The 17,801-nt window shown below is 41.6% G+C and overlaps 1 protein-coding gene across 4 annotated transcripts in view; it reads left to right on the top strand.

Annotated features, from left to right (window-relative positions):
* The window catches only part of SH3PXD2A (SH3 and PX domains 2A), an 842,113-nt gene extending 827,712 nt beyond the window's left edge, over window positions 1-14,401 (top strand). For all 4 annotated transcript variants that reach the window (XM_086922729.1, XM_086922728.1, XM_086922730.1 and 1 more), the window contains 2 exons: window positions 11,066-11,185; window positions 11,280-14,401. In XM_086922729.1, coding sequence (XP_086778855.1) covers window positions 11,066-11,185; window positions 11,280-13,214 — 2,055 coding nt within the window. In that variant the 3' untranslated portion in view covers window positions 13,215-14,401. The remainder of the gene's footprint in view (window positions 1-11,065; window positions 11,186-11,279) is intronic.
* Window positions 14,402-17,801: the final 3,400 nt, after the last annotated feature.

The following is a 17,801-nucleotide window of genomic DNA, read 5'->3' as shown; positions in this document are numbered from 1 at the left end:
CAAGTGAGATGGTGAGTGTGCAGTAAAAATGGCTCCTGGATTCGTGGACTACCTGGGCCATGAATAAAAACAGACTAAAGAGTCATGGACTGGGAAGTGAGAATTAAACCTGTGTCAGTCCTAGTGAGTTGTGTTGAGGGTCAACGTGATTCTTGCCTCAATCAGTCCGGTAGAATTTCAGCAATTCAGGACCTTAAAATCCTCATGTACTCTAAAGGGGCAGCAAGTAATGTTCCGCCAGTAGGAACTATGTGTCACGCCCCCTTAAGTCTGGATTCAATAGTAATCCTGGAAGTGTGGAAATGGTGGAAAAAAGTTACCGGAGGTATGAGTATACCTTCTGGAAAATAATGCACCTAGAGGAAAGGGGTCAAAGAAGAAGAAAGGTTAATGCAGGGTAGGGAATGGCCGTGCTTACACTGGAGAGAGAGAGACCATGGGATCATAGGGAGAGCGTAGGTATGGTAACACCTAGGGAAAGAGTAGATACAGCAAGCAAGTCGCAACCTGAGGAAAGACGGGAGACAAATTCATAGCCCAAAGAAAGTTTGTTCTCCAGTATTAGGGGTGTCTTTCATAGATTCACATGCTTGAATATTCCCCGTCGTCGAAGTGGGAGTCCCACGGTACATAAAATAGCAGTAATATATGCATGTATATATGAGAAATATTATAAATAAAATATACATACATATAATGCAATAAAAATGTAAACTTAAAAAAGTACCATAGAACAGAATAGGCCCATTGAAAAGCCCAAGGGAGAATTCACTTTAGTAACTTATAGGAGTCATTATGTGTTGGTCCACATTCCAGCCAATCAGGCTGTAGCCTCCTCTAGAACCTTCTCCTCAGAAGCCCAAGTCCTCAGATTTTCTACCGCACGTCGTGTGAAGGGAGTCTCCCTGAGCTCTGCTCAGTTTCTTCAAGTTTCTTCATATTTTTTCTTCAAAATGTCTTCTTCAAAGAAAACTCTGTTCAAGGCTTGTCCATCCTGTGGGAAACTTCGCCTTTTTCATGAGGATCCACACAGTAAGTGTATTTACTGTCTTTATCCGGACCATGTTGTCTCTACCTGCAGACTCTGTCGCAAATTTCCTCCTAAGACTTTGAGGGACAGAGAGGCTCGTCTCCTTCTGTGGCTACAGAAGTTGAAATCATCTGACAACATCGTGTCCGATGCTGAGAGTATGTCATCTGGTTTTTCGAAAACCTCTCAGAAGCGTGGGTCTGAGACTGAAGTCCCCTCTCCTTTTCTTAAGAAGAGTAAAAAGTTGGGATCTTCCAAGGATGTCTCCTCACAAGACTTGCTTCAGGGCGCGCCTACGGGACCTGGTTCTCTGGCGTCTCGTCCCAAGACCATGCCCTCCGTTTCTAAAACGGGCATTGGCTCGTCGACGGGCTCGTCGACGCGTCCGTCGACGTCTTCAGCGTCTACGAAGTCTGTTTTGGCATTTTCCACGTCGACGACTACTTCTTCCATGTCGACTAGTTCTGCCACGACGATGATCATCTCGTCGACGAGCAGCCAGGAGGTGAGACCCATCTCATCCATTATTATGATCTCGTCAATCAAACCGTCGACGAAGAAACCACCGTCGACGCATCCATCGTCGACGGCTCTCCCGCCGACGAAGACCAAGGCTTCATCGTCGACGACCGGATCCTTGTCGACGACAGCCCCGTCGACGATACCATCGACGCAGACGATGAACCCCCCCGTCGACGGCTGCTCCGCCGACGACTTCCTCGTCGACAGCAAAGACTGCGATTCCATCGACGGCCTCGTCGACGACCAAAAAATCATCGTCTACCAAAATTAAAATTCCTACGCCGGATGCAGCGGCGCCAACGAAAAAACAACTAGAGGGTGTTAAAGTTATACAACTCTCGTCGACGGGCTCGTCGACGACACAGCAACCACTGCAATCTGCTACCACCTTCAAAGTAGTTTCTACTTCGTCCCTCAAGTCTGTCCCACTTATCCAGTTAAGTCCTATTAGGAGTGGATCGCAACCTCCGGAGAAATTATTTCAATCTGGAGCAGAGGAATCTGGAAATGATTCAGAAGTGGATCAACTTTATCAACCAGCAACCAGTCCATCGGATTTACATATAAAGTGTCAGGACTACAGCGATGAGGATGAGTATGCGGATAATACCGTCGAAGATGGGAATGTCCTTTTTCCATTGGATAGCACGCAAAAACCAAATTACGAACGCTTTACACAAATTCCTATGTCTATGGTGAAAAACCTACAACATATGCTGGATGACTACAATCGTAGATTTCCACCATCGCTGCCGCCTTCCCCAGCACCCCAAGTGCAGCGGTCCCAGGCTCCAGCTCCACGCCCTCCGTCTCCAGTGCTTCAACCACAGTCTCCAGCACCTAGGCCTCGAGCTCAAGCGACTATTGCACCTACGTCTCCTTTAGGTGCTGCTCCTGATACAGATAATGAGGGTCAAACTCCACAAAACACTGGAGATAATGACACTGATGACGAGGAAATGCAGGATTGGGACAATTATAGGGCACAGACACCCTCTACTCCACCAACATCACCAAGAACTTCGCCACCAGTGGATATCGCAAGTTTCCACAGCCTTATGGTTCGTGCAGCAAAGAGGTTCCACCTAACGTTAGAAACGCAGCAAGCAGAATGTTTTCTGTATGACTTTAAAGATTTGCCTCAACGCCAAACTCATACCATTCCTATTATTGACCACATATGGGAAGAGGGTCTGAAGTTGATGGAACGTCATAACTCCATTCCAGCCGTTCTACCTAGACTGGACAAAAAATATAAAGCGCCGCCTACTTCCCCGGCCTGCTTAGTTTCACAGCCTAAAGCAGACTCAGTGATCACTCAGGCGGCACAAAAAAGGTCTCGAAATCCAGCCATTCCCCTAACTTCCCCCCCGGATCAGGATGGCCGCAAATTGGACTCCCTTGGTAAGAAATTTACCACAATGGCAGCGACAACGGTAAGAGCTTCCAACGCCTTAGCCATTCTGGGTCGATACGACCGTCAAATGTGGTCCGAGATCGCTGGTCTACTTCCCCAAATGCCCGACTCCATCCGGGAGGAAGCACAGGCCATCATTCTCGAGGGAGAAAAGATTTCAACTGAGATTATCGACTGTGCCGTCGATATAGCCTCTACTGGATTCCGACAATTGGCGGGTGCTGCAGTTTTGTGTCGCCAAGGCTGGCTAAAGTCAACAACCTTCCGGCCGGAAGTTCAATCCAGAGTGCTTGATTTGCCCTACGATGGCGAGTCTCTGTTTGGTAAGCACGTTGATGATGCCTTGGAACTCATCAAAAAAGACACGGACACAGCGAAGTCCTTAACAACTCTTCAATACAGAAAGAGGCCATTTCGTGGGGCACGTGGTAGAGGAGGAGGAACCTCTACTTTTCGAGGCACGGGCCAATATAGAGGATACACTTACGACAACAGACAAAGAGGATCTTATCAGTCCCAAAATCGTTCATCCACCTCCAGACCTTACCAGCGGAAGTCCAACTACAGAGGTGGTGCGAACACCAGCAAAAAACAGTGAGAGGATTGTGCATCTTGGAGGTCGAATCTCGAAATTCTTCTGCAATTGGTCGAACATCACCAACGACCGATGGGTCTTGGATGTAGTTTCAAAAGGACACACCCTGGAATTTACGAAATTTCCCCCCGCTCGCCCGCCTTCGGGCCCACCTTCTCCCCATTTCAAGGAACTGATGGCCCAGGTGCAGCTTCTGATCAGGAAAGGAGCCATAGAATTGGTACCGCAATGTCAACGCGGCAAGGGATTCTACTCCCGTTTCTTTCTAGTGAAGAAAAAATCAGGAGAGTGGCGCCCCATCTTGGATCTGAGGGCTCTAAACAAGTTCATCGCGTCCAAGACTTTTCAGATGCTAACCCTGCTTCAAATCTTGAATTTCCTCATTCCAGGGGAGTTCTTTTCGACAATAGACCTTCAAGATGCATATTTCCATGTGCCTATTCACACCAGGCACAGGAAATACCTTCGTTTTACAGTCGGCCAATTTCATTACCAATTCAAGGTCCTCCCATTCGGCCTTCGATCGGCACCGAGGGTATTTACCAAGATCCTAGCCCCGGTGGCCGCTTACCTGCGCTTACAGAGCATCCAGTTTTATCCGTATCTGGACGATTGCCTCATAAAAGCCAGGACTTTCCAACTGACACAAGAACACACACAAGTCTGCATATCCCTGTTCGAAACTTTAGGTTTCTCCATCAATTGCCTGAAGTCACACTCGCCCTTCTCAACAACGAGACTTTCTAGGAGCCTCGCTCGATTCTCGGCTAGGGCAAGTGTTCGTTTCGCAGGAACGTCAGAGCAGAATGTTACAGAAAGTTCAGTTCCTGCAGTCAAGACAGTACGTTTCTGTCCGAATGTACAAGTCATTCCTCGGCATGGCTTCCTCGTGCATTCAACTGATTCCCAACTGCAGACTGCACATGAGAGTCCTTCAGGAAGAACTCGACAGCCAGTGGAAGCAGGTATCAGGGTCGTTCGAGGACAAGATACATCTAACGTCCCGCATACAAATAGCTTTGGAGTGGTGGGCTCATCCTCCAAATATAGCAACAGGTCGTTCATTCAAGGACGAACAACCAACACTGACACTGACGACAGACGCCTCCCTAGAAGGTTGGGGTGCTCATCTCAACGGAATGTCCGTGAGAGGCAAGTGGACGGCGTCTCAGCGAACTTGGCACATAAATCGCTTAGAACTACTGGCGATTTTCTTGGCCTTGAAGTCCTTTCAAAGAGTAGTGCAGGGACAGACATTGTTGGTGAAGACAGACAATACCACCAGCATGCACTACATCAACAAACAAGGCGGCACAAGATCTCTCGTGCTATCACAGCTGGCACAGGAAATTTGGGACTGGGCTCTACAACGTCAAATACATCTCCAAGCTATCCATGTACCAGGTGTGGCCAATGTGCTGGCGGACGCGCTCAGCACAGCCCTCTCGGACAACCACGAATGGGAACTCCACCAACCAACGTTGGAGTACATCTTCCGACAGTGGGGCCGACCGCAGTTGGATCTCTTTGCAACTGTTCTCAACAGGAAATGTCTAAGGTTTGCGAGCCGGCATCCACACAAGGAGTCGAGTGGGAATGCCTTTTCAATAAATTGGTCGAACGCCTTCAGTTATGCATTCCCTTCTCTGCCGCTCATTCCACGTCTGTTACACAGAATGAGATTCCAACCATGTCGGATGATCCTGATCGGACCCAAATGGCCGAGACGTCCTTGGTTCTCAGATCTCCTCCTATTCTCTCTGACACAACCGATACGGTTGCATCCTCTGCCACATCTTCTCACAATGCATCAGGGTCAAATATGCCATCCGGATCCAGCATACCTTCAACTTCATGCTTGGAACCTGAGTACTATGAATTTACACACATGAATATCGACAAGGATTGTAGGGCAGTGCTATCAAATGCTCGAGCACAATCTACTGTCAAAACTTACCAGCTGAAATGGAAGCGTTTCTGCGCTTGGTGTTCCACTAGATCACTAGATCCCATGTGTGCTCAGCCAGAACAAATTTTGCCATTCTTTTTGTCGCTAGCAAAATCAGGACTATCTCACTCCACCCTTAAGGTTTTTCTGGCTGCTATCTCTCGTTTCCGTCATGATGGCATAACATCTTTGTACTCTTCCAGGATCATAAGACAGTTCTTCAAAGGCCTTTTTAGGATGTTTCCTCCAATCCGTCGGCCTCCACCTTCATGGCGACTCAACCTAGTTCTGTCTCAGCTGCTTTTGCCTCCATTCGAGCCCATCCATTCTTCCAATCTGAAGTTCCTCACGTGGAAAGTGGCTCTGTTACTTGCTCTGACCTCTTCTAGATGCGTCAGCGACATTCAAGCTTTTACTATACAGCCACCGTTTTTGCAATTTTCCAACGAGGCTGTTACCTTGAGAACAAATCCCAGTTTTATTCCTAAGGTTCCCAGTGACTTTCATCTCAATGAACCTATTGTTCTTAAGACTTTCTTCCCTGCACCTCAATCTGCAGCGGAGCGCTCCTTACACACTCTGGATGTGAAGCGCTATCTTAAATTTTACAAGCGCTATCTTAAATTTTACATTCAACGCACAGCTGCCTTCAGAAAGTCTGATCAATTGTTTGTTGCATATGGCCCAGTATGCAAAGGACAACCCGTAACTTAACAGACTATCACCAGATGGATATCGTCTGCCATATCCTATTGTCATCAACGGGCTGGCAAGCCCCTTCCTGCTCGAGCTCATTCCACGAGAGCTGTGTCGACTTCTGCTGCCCTCTTTGCGGGGGTACCTCTAAGACAAATCTGCAGAGCTGCTACTTGGTCCAGCAGCCATGCTTTCACGAAGCACTACTGCCTGCAATCAACAGATGCCGCGGATGCGGCAGTGGGTCAAGCGGTGCTGCGGAATCTTTTCCATTAAAGGTGAGCCTCTGTTGCTACCCGCCTCCAGTCATAAAGGTATTGTCATGTTTTGGTTTTTTATTGCTTATTAAGTGATAAGTTATGCCTAAACTTAATTTGTATCTTCCTTTATGACTAATGTATGTTTTACTGCTTTCTATTCTTATTCAAGCATGTGAATCTATGAAAGACACCCCTAATACTGGAGAAGAACATAAGTTACTTACCTGTAAACTGTGGTTCTCCAGTATTGGTGTCTTTCATAGATTCACATGCGACCCTCCCATCCTCCCCTCAGAGGCTCTCTTCTCCTCAAGCATTTATACTTACTTGTGCTACGAAAATCTGAGGACTTGGGCTTCTGAGGAGAAGGTTCTAGAGGAGGCTACAGCCTGATTGGCTGGAATGTGGACCAACACATAATGACTCCTATAAGTTACTAAAGTGAATTCTCCCTTGGGCTTTTCAATGGGCCTATTCTGTTCTATGGTACTTTTTTAAGTTTACATTTTTATTGCATTATATGTATGTATATTTTATTTATAATATTTCTCATATATACATGCATATATTACTGCTATTTTATGTACCGTGGGACTCCCACTTCGACGACGGGGAATATTCAAGCATGTGAATCTATGAAAGACACCAATACTGGAGAACCACAGTTTACAGGTAAGTAACTTATGTTCTTATTTAAAATGTTTTATAGGATGATAGAATGTCTGACATAATATCCATGTCAAAAATATCAGAGGCGGAATATCGATGTCAAGCATATCGAAGTCCTATCTACATAAAGGTAAGTACAAAAATATCGAGAAAAAAACTATTGTAAAAAATAGTTAAAAAATATTGGTCTTTTTAATATTTAAAAATAATATAAAATTAAATAAATAATATAATTAAAATAAACATAGTTACAAATATGTTCAAAATTATGAGTAATACATATGTAAAAAAAATAAACATACATATAAAATATAATATATATACTTAATAATATTTACAATTACTCTAATAACTTATAAATTATTAAAAAAACATTTAATAAATTATAAATACATACATACACATACAAAGATAATATAAATAACAATATCAAAACTATATATAACAAATTGAAAAAAATAATTTTAAATAAATTATACACTACATTACCTAGAACAGTACATATTGGATAGCGTAGGGGTAAAAATTACTGTTCCAACTCCAGAGAGTTTAATAGTAGGGAAAGTGTTGGATAGCGTAGGGGTACATTTTACTATTCCAACTCCAGAGGGTGCAACAGTAGGGAAGGTGTTGGATAGCGTAGGGGTTAAAATTACTATTCCAACTTCAGAGGGTGCAACAGTAGGGAAAGTGTTGGATATGGTAGGGGTCAAAATAACTTACTAATAATCAAAATACTTTTTTGTACCAAAAAAAAATAATTTAATTATTAAATTACAGCAAATTAATTAACAATACCAATTAATAATTTAAAAATAATTACCAATTAATTAATTAAAATAAATACAATTAAATAGTTATTACAAATGTATTAACAAATAATAATAAAATAAACATAAATTAATTTTCAATACTAAAAAACAATAATTAAAAAAACATGTAACCATTAATAATTAACAATAAATTATTGATACATACCAATAAATTATAAAAAATCTGATTGAATTACAATCAATAATTAATTAACAATATATTAATTTAAAAATATAGATTCATTATTAAAAATGTATTACCAATTAATAATTGATTAACAATAATTTATCAATACTCAACACTAAAATAAATAATTACTTAATTACAATTAAATTACTTCCCACCCTATTACCCTATAGCCTCACAACACACTTCAATAATACATTAATGCACTTAATATAATTACCAATTAATCAATTAATAAATGAATTACCAATTACTAAAAAATAATTACCAATTAATAATTAACATATAAATATTTATCAATACGAATACATTAAAATATAATATTTACTTAATTCCAATTAAATTACTTCCCACCCTATTCCCCTATAAACCCACAACCTGCTACTGATCTGAAACGCAAAATGTATTTAAAAATATTTATTATTACTAAAAAATATTTAATTAATTTACTATAATTACTTCCCACCATATTTCCCTATTAACCCACAACCCGCTGCGGTACTAAAACGCATAATTTACTTTAAAAAATGATTACTAACTTCTAAAAATGTAATACATATATTTTAAAACTAGTACAATTTCTAAAAATGTAATACATATATTTTAAAACTAGTACAATAATTAACAACAATTATAAAAACAAACATATAAAATGCATTATAAGAAACATAACACTAATATTAATATCGATATTAGTAACATCGATATTAACAAAAACAATATTTCTTACCTTCAGGTAGATATTCTGGTCGTCGATATTCTTGATTTCAATATTCTGTCCTTCCGATATTTGAAACTCGATATTCTTGTTTGTCGGAAAAAAAGTCGATATTTAGACTGTTTACCAGGATGATACACTGAGCTGTGTGGTGATATCATTCACTCATGCTTTATGGTGGACTTAGTGGTGTAGTAAGATATACTATACATGCATCATCATTGTGCAGTGGTGGTCAATCCACAAGGTGATGCTCTAGTCGCAGGGTAGATTATTGTCATGTGATGGCTGGTCATCTACCGTGGTTCTATATTCTGGCAAGTGTCCTGGCACAATGATGATGCATGTATGGTATATCTGTTCTCACTAAACTATGTGTGCGTTGCCAAGAACTTTATAGTTTTTTAAGACTCTCCTTTCTCACTAAATTATGTGTGTATTGCCACAAAGATTTTTTAAAGAGTTTAAGACTACTTTGACCATCCTCCTTTACCACCACAAGGTGACACTGCGCCACATTTGCCACATTACTACACCATTAAGTCCACCATGAAGCATGAGGGGATGATATCACCACACAGCTCAGTGTATCATCCTATATAACATTTTAAATAACAAACTTTAAACAGCTTATCTGCTGGTTACAATAACTCTTCTGAGTGGATTTATTAGAGGAGTGTCCTCTATTGGAAAGTAACAACATTAGAGAGTACATATCCATTGCTTTATGACTGTATTAACCGCAATGTATCAATGAGACATTAACAAAAGAAAGAGAAAAACACCAAAGCTCATTTTTGCAAGTCTATGTCGTGTATTGTAGCAGTATGTAAACTGTATGTAAACTGTTCAGAGTTTAAATAAGGTTGTCATTATATGTAAAAAGAGGGCCATCATATGGCAGAGGAGGGGCACATAAGTCAAACAGATGCCAGCATGTGCAGCGAAAGCATGGCCTTATAGTTCTATTATCTGTGCCAGCCTCATTCCCAAACGTGCCATATTATGCCCCAGAAGTTCATAGGAATCCCCACATTATAGTACTGAAGTGCCAACACATCCAAAAAGTGCCATTTTAGGCCTATGTATGCCTATGAATTGACTATTTCAATGGAGTAGCCCATTCCAATGTAAACTTCCAGGTGATATATTAATTTGAATTCATTTGATTGCGCATTCTTTCCTACACCTTAATTCGGTTTTGCTGAGGAGGAACGAAGATCATTATGTCCCTTAGTTTCCCAAATTCTTTTTAGCTTTTATATATATTCCCTTACATTTGTTAAAACAGACTACAAAGTATCTATAGTCAATTTTAACCCAGATTCACTTACAATCTCCTCACCCATATATTGGGATACACTAGTATTCCCAGGTTTCCTCCGGCAAATCTAAAGATCTCCAACAATGTGCCCACTCTTGGGGCCCGTTGTGCATTGCAGCACCAGCCCGAGGAGCAGGCCTGATGATGAAGCATGCCACCTTCAGGTGGGTGAGGGCACTTGCTTCTAAGAGCAGATGCTCCTATTGAGGCACTACATTCTAGGTCCTTAATATATCACCTAGACGTTTACATCAAAGCAGGTTACCCCTTTGAAATTGTTCTATTGTATAGGAGATTGTATATTTTAACGCCCAAATCTCCTTGTCCTGCTACGTTTAAGAGTACCTATGAATTGACAACATATGACCAGAGGGCAAATCCATTGTCAGTGGTGCCCCCCTATTGGCAACAACTGCCATTATGTCATAAACCTGTGAACCCAAGGATCAAACGAGGACTCGCATGGCCAAAAGTACAATTATATGCCCAAAGAGTGCCACCTGCAACGTTATATAGGGAGCAAGAAGTATTCCGTACTGGCAGAGAAATAAGCATCTTCTCTTCATTGCAGAATGTGATACAACACAGATTTTGTAAACCTTCATAGAAAGATCACAGAAGGAACATGGATGTGCCTGGCATGGCAGGCGGGAGTTGACTGACTTCCTAGCAGCCTGTTTTGATGTTTTCAGAGGTTTCCTGAAAAGAATCATTATATCATTGCTGCATATTTTTTGCACATGAGTTTTTCTAAAGTACAGTTTCCATTCCTTCTTAAACGTTTGGAAGACTCTTGGTATATTGTTTTTATTCTGAGCAATATTATGAAATTAGACTTCATAGACTGTACGATTCCAACTAATTCGTTTGTTCTGCTTCTCCCACAGGGATTTCAATTGCCACAGCCTCCTGAGCCTCCATCGGTAGAAGTGGAATACTACACTATTGCAGAGTTTCAGTCCTGTATCTCTGATGGAATTAGTTTTCAAGGTGGACAAAAAGCTGATGTAAGTGCTGGGAACTAAACACGAAAAGTTTTTTTGTAAAACTACTACTATTTGTAAAAAGTACAAATAAAAAACGGTATTAATGTATTTTCAGGTGATTGATAAGAACTCCGGTGGTTGGTGGTATGTACAGATTGGAGAAAAAGAAGGTTGGGCACCATGTTCCTACATTGATAAGAGGAAGAAACCTAATTTAAACAGAAGAACTAGCACTCTGACAAGGCCAAAAGTTCCTCCTCCTGCACCTCCGAGCAAGGTGAAAGAGCCAGAGGATGGACCGACTCCTAGAAATGGATCCATAGGAGAAATCCAAGATTCTCCATCAAAGCAGTATTATGAGGAACCAGAATATGATATCCCTGCTATGGGCTTTGACTCTGAGCCTGATCTGAATAACAGCTTCAAGGCTGACCACTTATCTCAAAGTCAAGATTCTGCGTTTGAAAAAATGTTTCAGGCATGCAAGCCGTCTCATGTGTCTCAGCAGCCAAGGGCAACATTCAAAGTAGGAGAGTCATTGGAGGATGTGACACATGAAGATGAGAACATTTATGAAAACGATGGGTTCAGACAATGTGCCGAGGATGCCATATCGAGTAAAGAGTCAAGTGGAGATTCAGATTCCTTCAAGAGCTCTTCGTTGTCTTTGATCAGCAGAGGCTCCCCCGTTTCTTCTTCCCCAAAATCCTCTCTTGTCAGGTTCAAAGTGGAAAAAATGATTCAGCCTGAAGTAGGTAAACCGGATTCAACCTCAAAAAGTGAAGAAACAAAGCCCAGGTCCGCTTCAGATGCCGGTTTGCGTAATGTGCCAAAAATTAGCGCAAAGAAAGAACTGGAACAAAAAGCAGCACAAATCCAGTCTGCAAGAGCAAAGCCGATAGTTAGGCCTAAGCCTTTCCTTAGCAAGGCAGATTCGCAAAGCCAAGAAAAAATGGATATAAGCACTTTAAGACGGCAACTGAGACCGACAGGCCAACTCAAGAGTGGACTTAAAGCTTCAAAAAGTGAAGAGGCTGAAAGCCCCCCACGCTCAGGCACTGAGCATATTGATGAGCTGCCAAGAAGATGCTCCATGGATCTTACTACATCTGTTTCAAGTCCTGTTTTTTGCTCCAGCCATCAAGTCAAAACCGAGCAAGATGGAGATTCCAAGGGTACTGCCTACATTACTACAAGTGCATATCAGAAGGTTTTAGAGACTGAAATCAGTTTTCCAGCAAGAGTTGAAGTTGAAGTGTTAGAGAAACAAGAGAGTGGGTGGTGGTATATAAAGCATGGCGATTCAATGGGATGGGCCCCTTCCCATTACTTAGTACTCAAAGATCACAAACCACCCAAATACCCTGCTCCCGAATCTGAACCCTGCTCGAGCTCGACAAAAGCAAATGAAAAATCAAATAGTTTGGAGAAAATTGAGAAAAAAGTCCAGGCTTTAAATATCATCAACCAAAACAAAAGAGCAACACCACCAATTCCATCCAGACCCCCTGGAGGCTTTGCTAAACACTCAGGCACAGCTGCTGTAAAGTTGAGAAATGGAGTGCGGCAAGCTGCAGTGAGGCCACAGTCAGTTTTTGTGTCTGTGCCACCCAAAGAAAACAATATCTGTAGCTCTCTGCGAAGGAATGAGTCTTTGTCTTCCACAGACCACTTGAGGCCTGTCCGTCGGAACTCCTCGTTTAACACGGTAAGACCACAGGGAACAGAAGCGAAGGTGAAACCAGTAGACAGGTCAGCCGTGGACAGGCCAGAAAGCCCAGCCCAGCCCCCTCAGCGAAATGGGATTCCAGTTTCCGCTGTCCGACCGAAACCAATTGAGAAATCTCAGTTCATTCACAATAACCTCAAGGAGGTCTACGTCTCCATTGCGGACTATGAGGGGGATGACGAGACTGCAGGGTTCCAAGAAGGGGTCTCCATGGAAGTGTTGGAGAAAAACCCAAATGGCTGGTGGTACTGCCAGATCCTCGGTGGCGGCCGACCTTTCAAAGGCTGGGTGCCTTCAAATTATTTAGAAAAAAAGAACTAATGAACTGTGCGTTACTAATTTATATAATAGCTGTGTATATACATATATATATATATATATGTGAGGTATTTTACACTAAGTCCAGCAAAGTGCTGGTTCTCGGAAGCAGTTTCAAAAGAGGATGGAAACAGTAGTTTAGCTGCCATGTTTGGAAAAAATTGAGTTCCAGATAGAACTGGTGAAGAGATTTTGTAAAGCAATGTATGTAAAAAGGAAAAAAGAACGCATTTTGTGGAACTGTTAACCATTTATGCAACAGGGTATCCCCATCTATCATGGTCAGTTGTAGTAAACCAAAACGTGCCTTCCCACGAGACGCCTGCTCAGAAGCATATCGGGGTAGTGAACACTGCTGCAGGGTGTGCATCTAAGCCTTAGCTCTTCTTCCTGCTCGCTCCCGTGCATCAGTGATACCAGAGCCTTGGTGCCAAGCACATGGAACACAATCGTGAGTAAGCCAAGCATTCATGGAACCAAACACAAGCATGGCCCGGATGCAGGAGCTCAGTTTTATAAATAGTCCATGTATGTTTTAGACTTTGCCTAGGTGTGGGTACTGAGCTTCACGCGTGCCACCCTCCTGGAGCCCCTCAGCATCTTGCCTGTCCTATCCTGACATCTTGCCAGCTTCCGGTGCCCGCTTTGCAGCACTTACTTTACATATGTATTGTACTGTAGGGCCTGGCTTTTGGTGTGATTGACTGAAAGATCTCCTTTGGTGACATGCTACACTGCCATTTTGATAAAAAAATGCTTATATTGTTACTACAAGTTAAATATTAACTACAATAAAGTAAGGTCTCTCTAATGGATTCAGTGCTGAGGAAAGAAGGGCGTACTATCCAGACGGCACTTGGCTGAAGCCTTTGGAAGAATCAGTGTTTACAGAGTCATTCCTTCATTCGGAATCTGCTCAAGATATTTGTTTTTATGTTTTCAGATTTCATTTTGTGGCTTGAAATGGCTTTGTTTACCAGGAAAGAGTTAACTGCAAACTCGTAAGGCCCAATGTGTGTATTGTGCCCACTTGAATTCAAAACATCTGTACTGGAAAACATGCCTGGTGTAATTTCAGGGCAAAACAGGGAATACGTGATATTTAGTTAGACCCAAAATGTGACAACATGGACAGACGTGGTGTGCATGTTCCCCTTATCCATCCATCTTTAATTTGAGGTAGAAAAAAAGAATATTATATATCTGCGATGTACACTGATCTAGAAGGCAGCAAGGGTGTGGTAAAGGTGAAACAGACTGTGGAGCCTACATTTATGAACCCTGTGCTTAGATGGGACAAGAAAAGCATACTTGCAAACCCGTTTAATGACGTTTGGAAAGCCCCATAACTAATTAAATGCTAGGTTTCAGTGTCTTATCAACTTCAGTAAAATAAAATAACATTACACTAGTTATCCATTCGTCCGTGCTCCTGTGTTACTTAAGAGAGCAGGGGCAAAGGATTTTTACATTTCCACCTATAAAATATGAGGTACTTAGACTTTTTGGAGTGGTAGATTCCCATACAACCAGTACTGTATATAAGGGCATCAGGTACTGGATTCCCATACAGAAAGTACTGTATGTAGGGATGACAGGTAGTGGATTGCCTTACAGCAAGTACTGTATGTAGGGGCATCGTGCATTTGTAAAAAATGTCCTTTAGAAGTTAGGTTTGTTTATTGTTTTTGTGTTAGTATGCAAATTAATTCCATTGGGACTTACTGAGATGTTTCATATGGTTTAGACCCGGAGCTGAAGAGCTTCTGGTACCAGTGTTCCTCAGCTCCTTCCTAAATAATTGGAATCTTTGGGTTGGGGTGCACCCTAGTGGTAGGTCTGCTGGTGCCTGGGCTAATGCAAAGTTCTAGAAGAGTCCATATAAAAAAACTAAATAGAAGAAGTAACCTGAGGTGTGTTCCAGAGCAATTATGGTCTGCAGCTATAATTGCTCTGCAGGGCCACTATTACCACACGTGGTGCGTGTGATGTATAGACTGTAGAAATTAAGAACAAGGGTTGTTTTTTGTGATTTTTTATTAGAAATACTATATTCTCTGCTGGACAGTATTAAATAGAGAAATACATAATAATTATCTGCTTGATTGCAGTACTAATAAGTAGTGATTTAGTTATTCTGAATATTTCAACTATACTAATGTATGTCTCCCATGTGGTTTTATCTGTGACATCTCACCTTAAGAAATTATGCTTCCTTCAGCTGCACCAAAGACCACTTTTTACAAAGGCTAAAAGGGAAAAACAGGGTTATGCCTTTTGCTCACACTTCTCGTTTCCTTGCACAACTTCATTTCTTATTTCCTGCTGGTGATGAAGATCCTGTCATTCCTGTTTGTACCTTGAAGAATTTTATTGTTCATTTCCGATCAGTGAGGTTTCAGGAACAATAACGGAAATCAAGTTATTAATAAGGGTGCCATCTTTCAACCCACTACTGCTCTGGGTGTACTTCTGACAGTTTATCCTTTTATGGATATCTACCAAAAGATCAAAGATGCAATTTCTGGAGTCAAGCATTCTGTGGTACAGCTAAGGATCTGAATATGTTAAGAAAACTTTGTAATAAAACAGAAGCCATCATAACATCCTTGCTGGATTGTCCCTCCTTCCTTGCTAGAAGGGGAAACCAGAGCTGATTCTAAAGACCAGCATGTGTGTGCAGATCCTCATTGAAGATTACCATTGGTGGCATAGGTCCTGATAAGAATCATTCAATCAGACTGACCCCTCTGCTGAATGTCCTCTAGCACAGTCTGTTAATCGGGAAATAATCTATTAGAGAAATATAGGATCAAAGGCCAGACAGCCACAGAAAGGGATTGCTGATTGAACTCCATGTAGAACTGAATGTTTGCTGCTGAAAAAAATCAGAACTGGTTCTTTAAATGTTTCTTTCTTATTTACCATCTAATATTCCTCATTTGTATCTGGAGATATTGGTTGTAGAATTCATTCACTCACCTCAAAGTCAGTGGTATGGCCTGTCAGAATGTGTCTTATAGTGTTAGCCAGAAGAAGAGTGATATAGTATTCTTATGCAGGGTTCAAAAATCTATCTGATATCAAAAGATGAGCAGAAATGGGATGGCTGCAGAGGCGAGACCTTCCTTGTGACTTCACCTGGTTTAAATACATTTCTATCACTGTCAAAACTGCAACAATCTTGGCTAGTGCTTTGTCTACTGGTAGATCATTGAGGAGAGAGGCTTGTCTTGATGTTTCTAGTGACTGAGCTGAGGTTTATTCCATAATGGCGATCTGTGTCTCTGAAAAGAGCATTTAATCAATGAAGAGACGAGGGAAATCATTCCAGATCTCTCAATCTGCTGTTAAACCATTAGCTTCGAAACCATCAACATGAAACGTCTCAGTGAGAGTGCAGCCAAACCCATAATCAGCCAGAGGGCACATTTCTTCCCCATCAGCAATGGATGATAGCATTGCGCGACTGTGCTCTGGAGGTGATTAGCGGACAATGACCTTCGACTCAGCAGTTTCTCCCTTTCCTCTCCAATGAAACAAAAAAATAGCAGACCCGCTGCTCCTTCAAATGAAGTTGCATACTTGCGTGGCCACAGAAGTCCTCGCCACAAGGATGAATCCAGGTATACTGAGTCAATCAGAGATGACCATTCATTTCATCCTGTTATTCAGAACAGTTAAGGTTAAGCCATGAAATGGGGTGTCGATTGGATGCATACATCAAATGAATGCATTATTTACATACACCAATCCATCCTTCTTAGATAAAGGGCATCATATTTCAGAATAAAATTTCCCATCACATGTTCCAGGCTCTTGCAATTGGTTTCCCATCAGTACTATAAATATTTGCCAATATCATACACCTCTCAGCATTTTGTGATGAGAGAGCAGTCATTCATTTATACCTAAATGGAGGATTGCTTTATATTGGGCCAAGCAAGAAAGTCCCAAACTGTGTGGGAATGACAACTATGTTTTACAAAGTGAAGCCTGAGGGGTGCCCTCTGTCCAAGAAGGTAATGCACTCTCATTGTAATCAGTATTTCTTAACCTCCTCAGGTTCTCAAAAGAAGGTGATATGGAGCCGAAGAGTAAGATGTGAATTGACCCAATTATCTATCCCATAATAGTCTCGGAAGTATTAGGCCCTCAAAAATGTTGAAGTATGAGGTGTTGCAATTAGAATGGTTTCCTCATCAGGGTAAATTTAAAATGCTTTATGAACATGGGGCTCTGTTAAGGAATGGGCTCTAAATCGGGGACACTAGTTCTTGCTTCACCAAACATGCCTTTCAGTGCTGAGTTCATTATGTCCTGTGTCAAGAATAAGGACCAGCCAAGAGAGGAGTTGAGCACTTCTAAAGCTATGATATCCAATCTAAATTACACATATTGCTTCACAAAGGGTTTAAAATTGTCATCCCAATCTTTTAGAAACTGTGGGGGATTTGCTAGATCATTTCAATGTGCTATACCAAGGAAAGCAACACAGAAGAGCAGTGGTCTAATCAATACAGTTTCTTGCCAGGTTCTTGATATTGTGGAATGGCTTCATTTACTCAAAAAATATTCACCAAAATATAC

Source organism: Lissotriton vulgaris, chromosome 5 (genome assembly GCF_964263255.1).
Source record: "Lissotriton vulgaris chromosome 5, aLisVul1.2, whole genome shotgun sequence".
In the NCBI taxonomy this organism is placed as follows: Eukaryota; Metazoa; Chordata; class Amphibia; order Caudata; family Salamandridae; genus Lissotriton; species Lissotriton vulgaris.
This window is presented reverse-complemented; position numbering and strand designations above follow the sequence as displayed.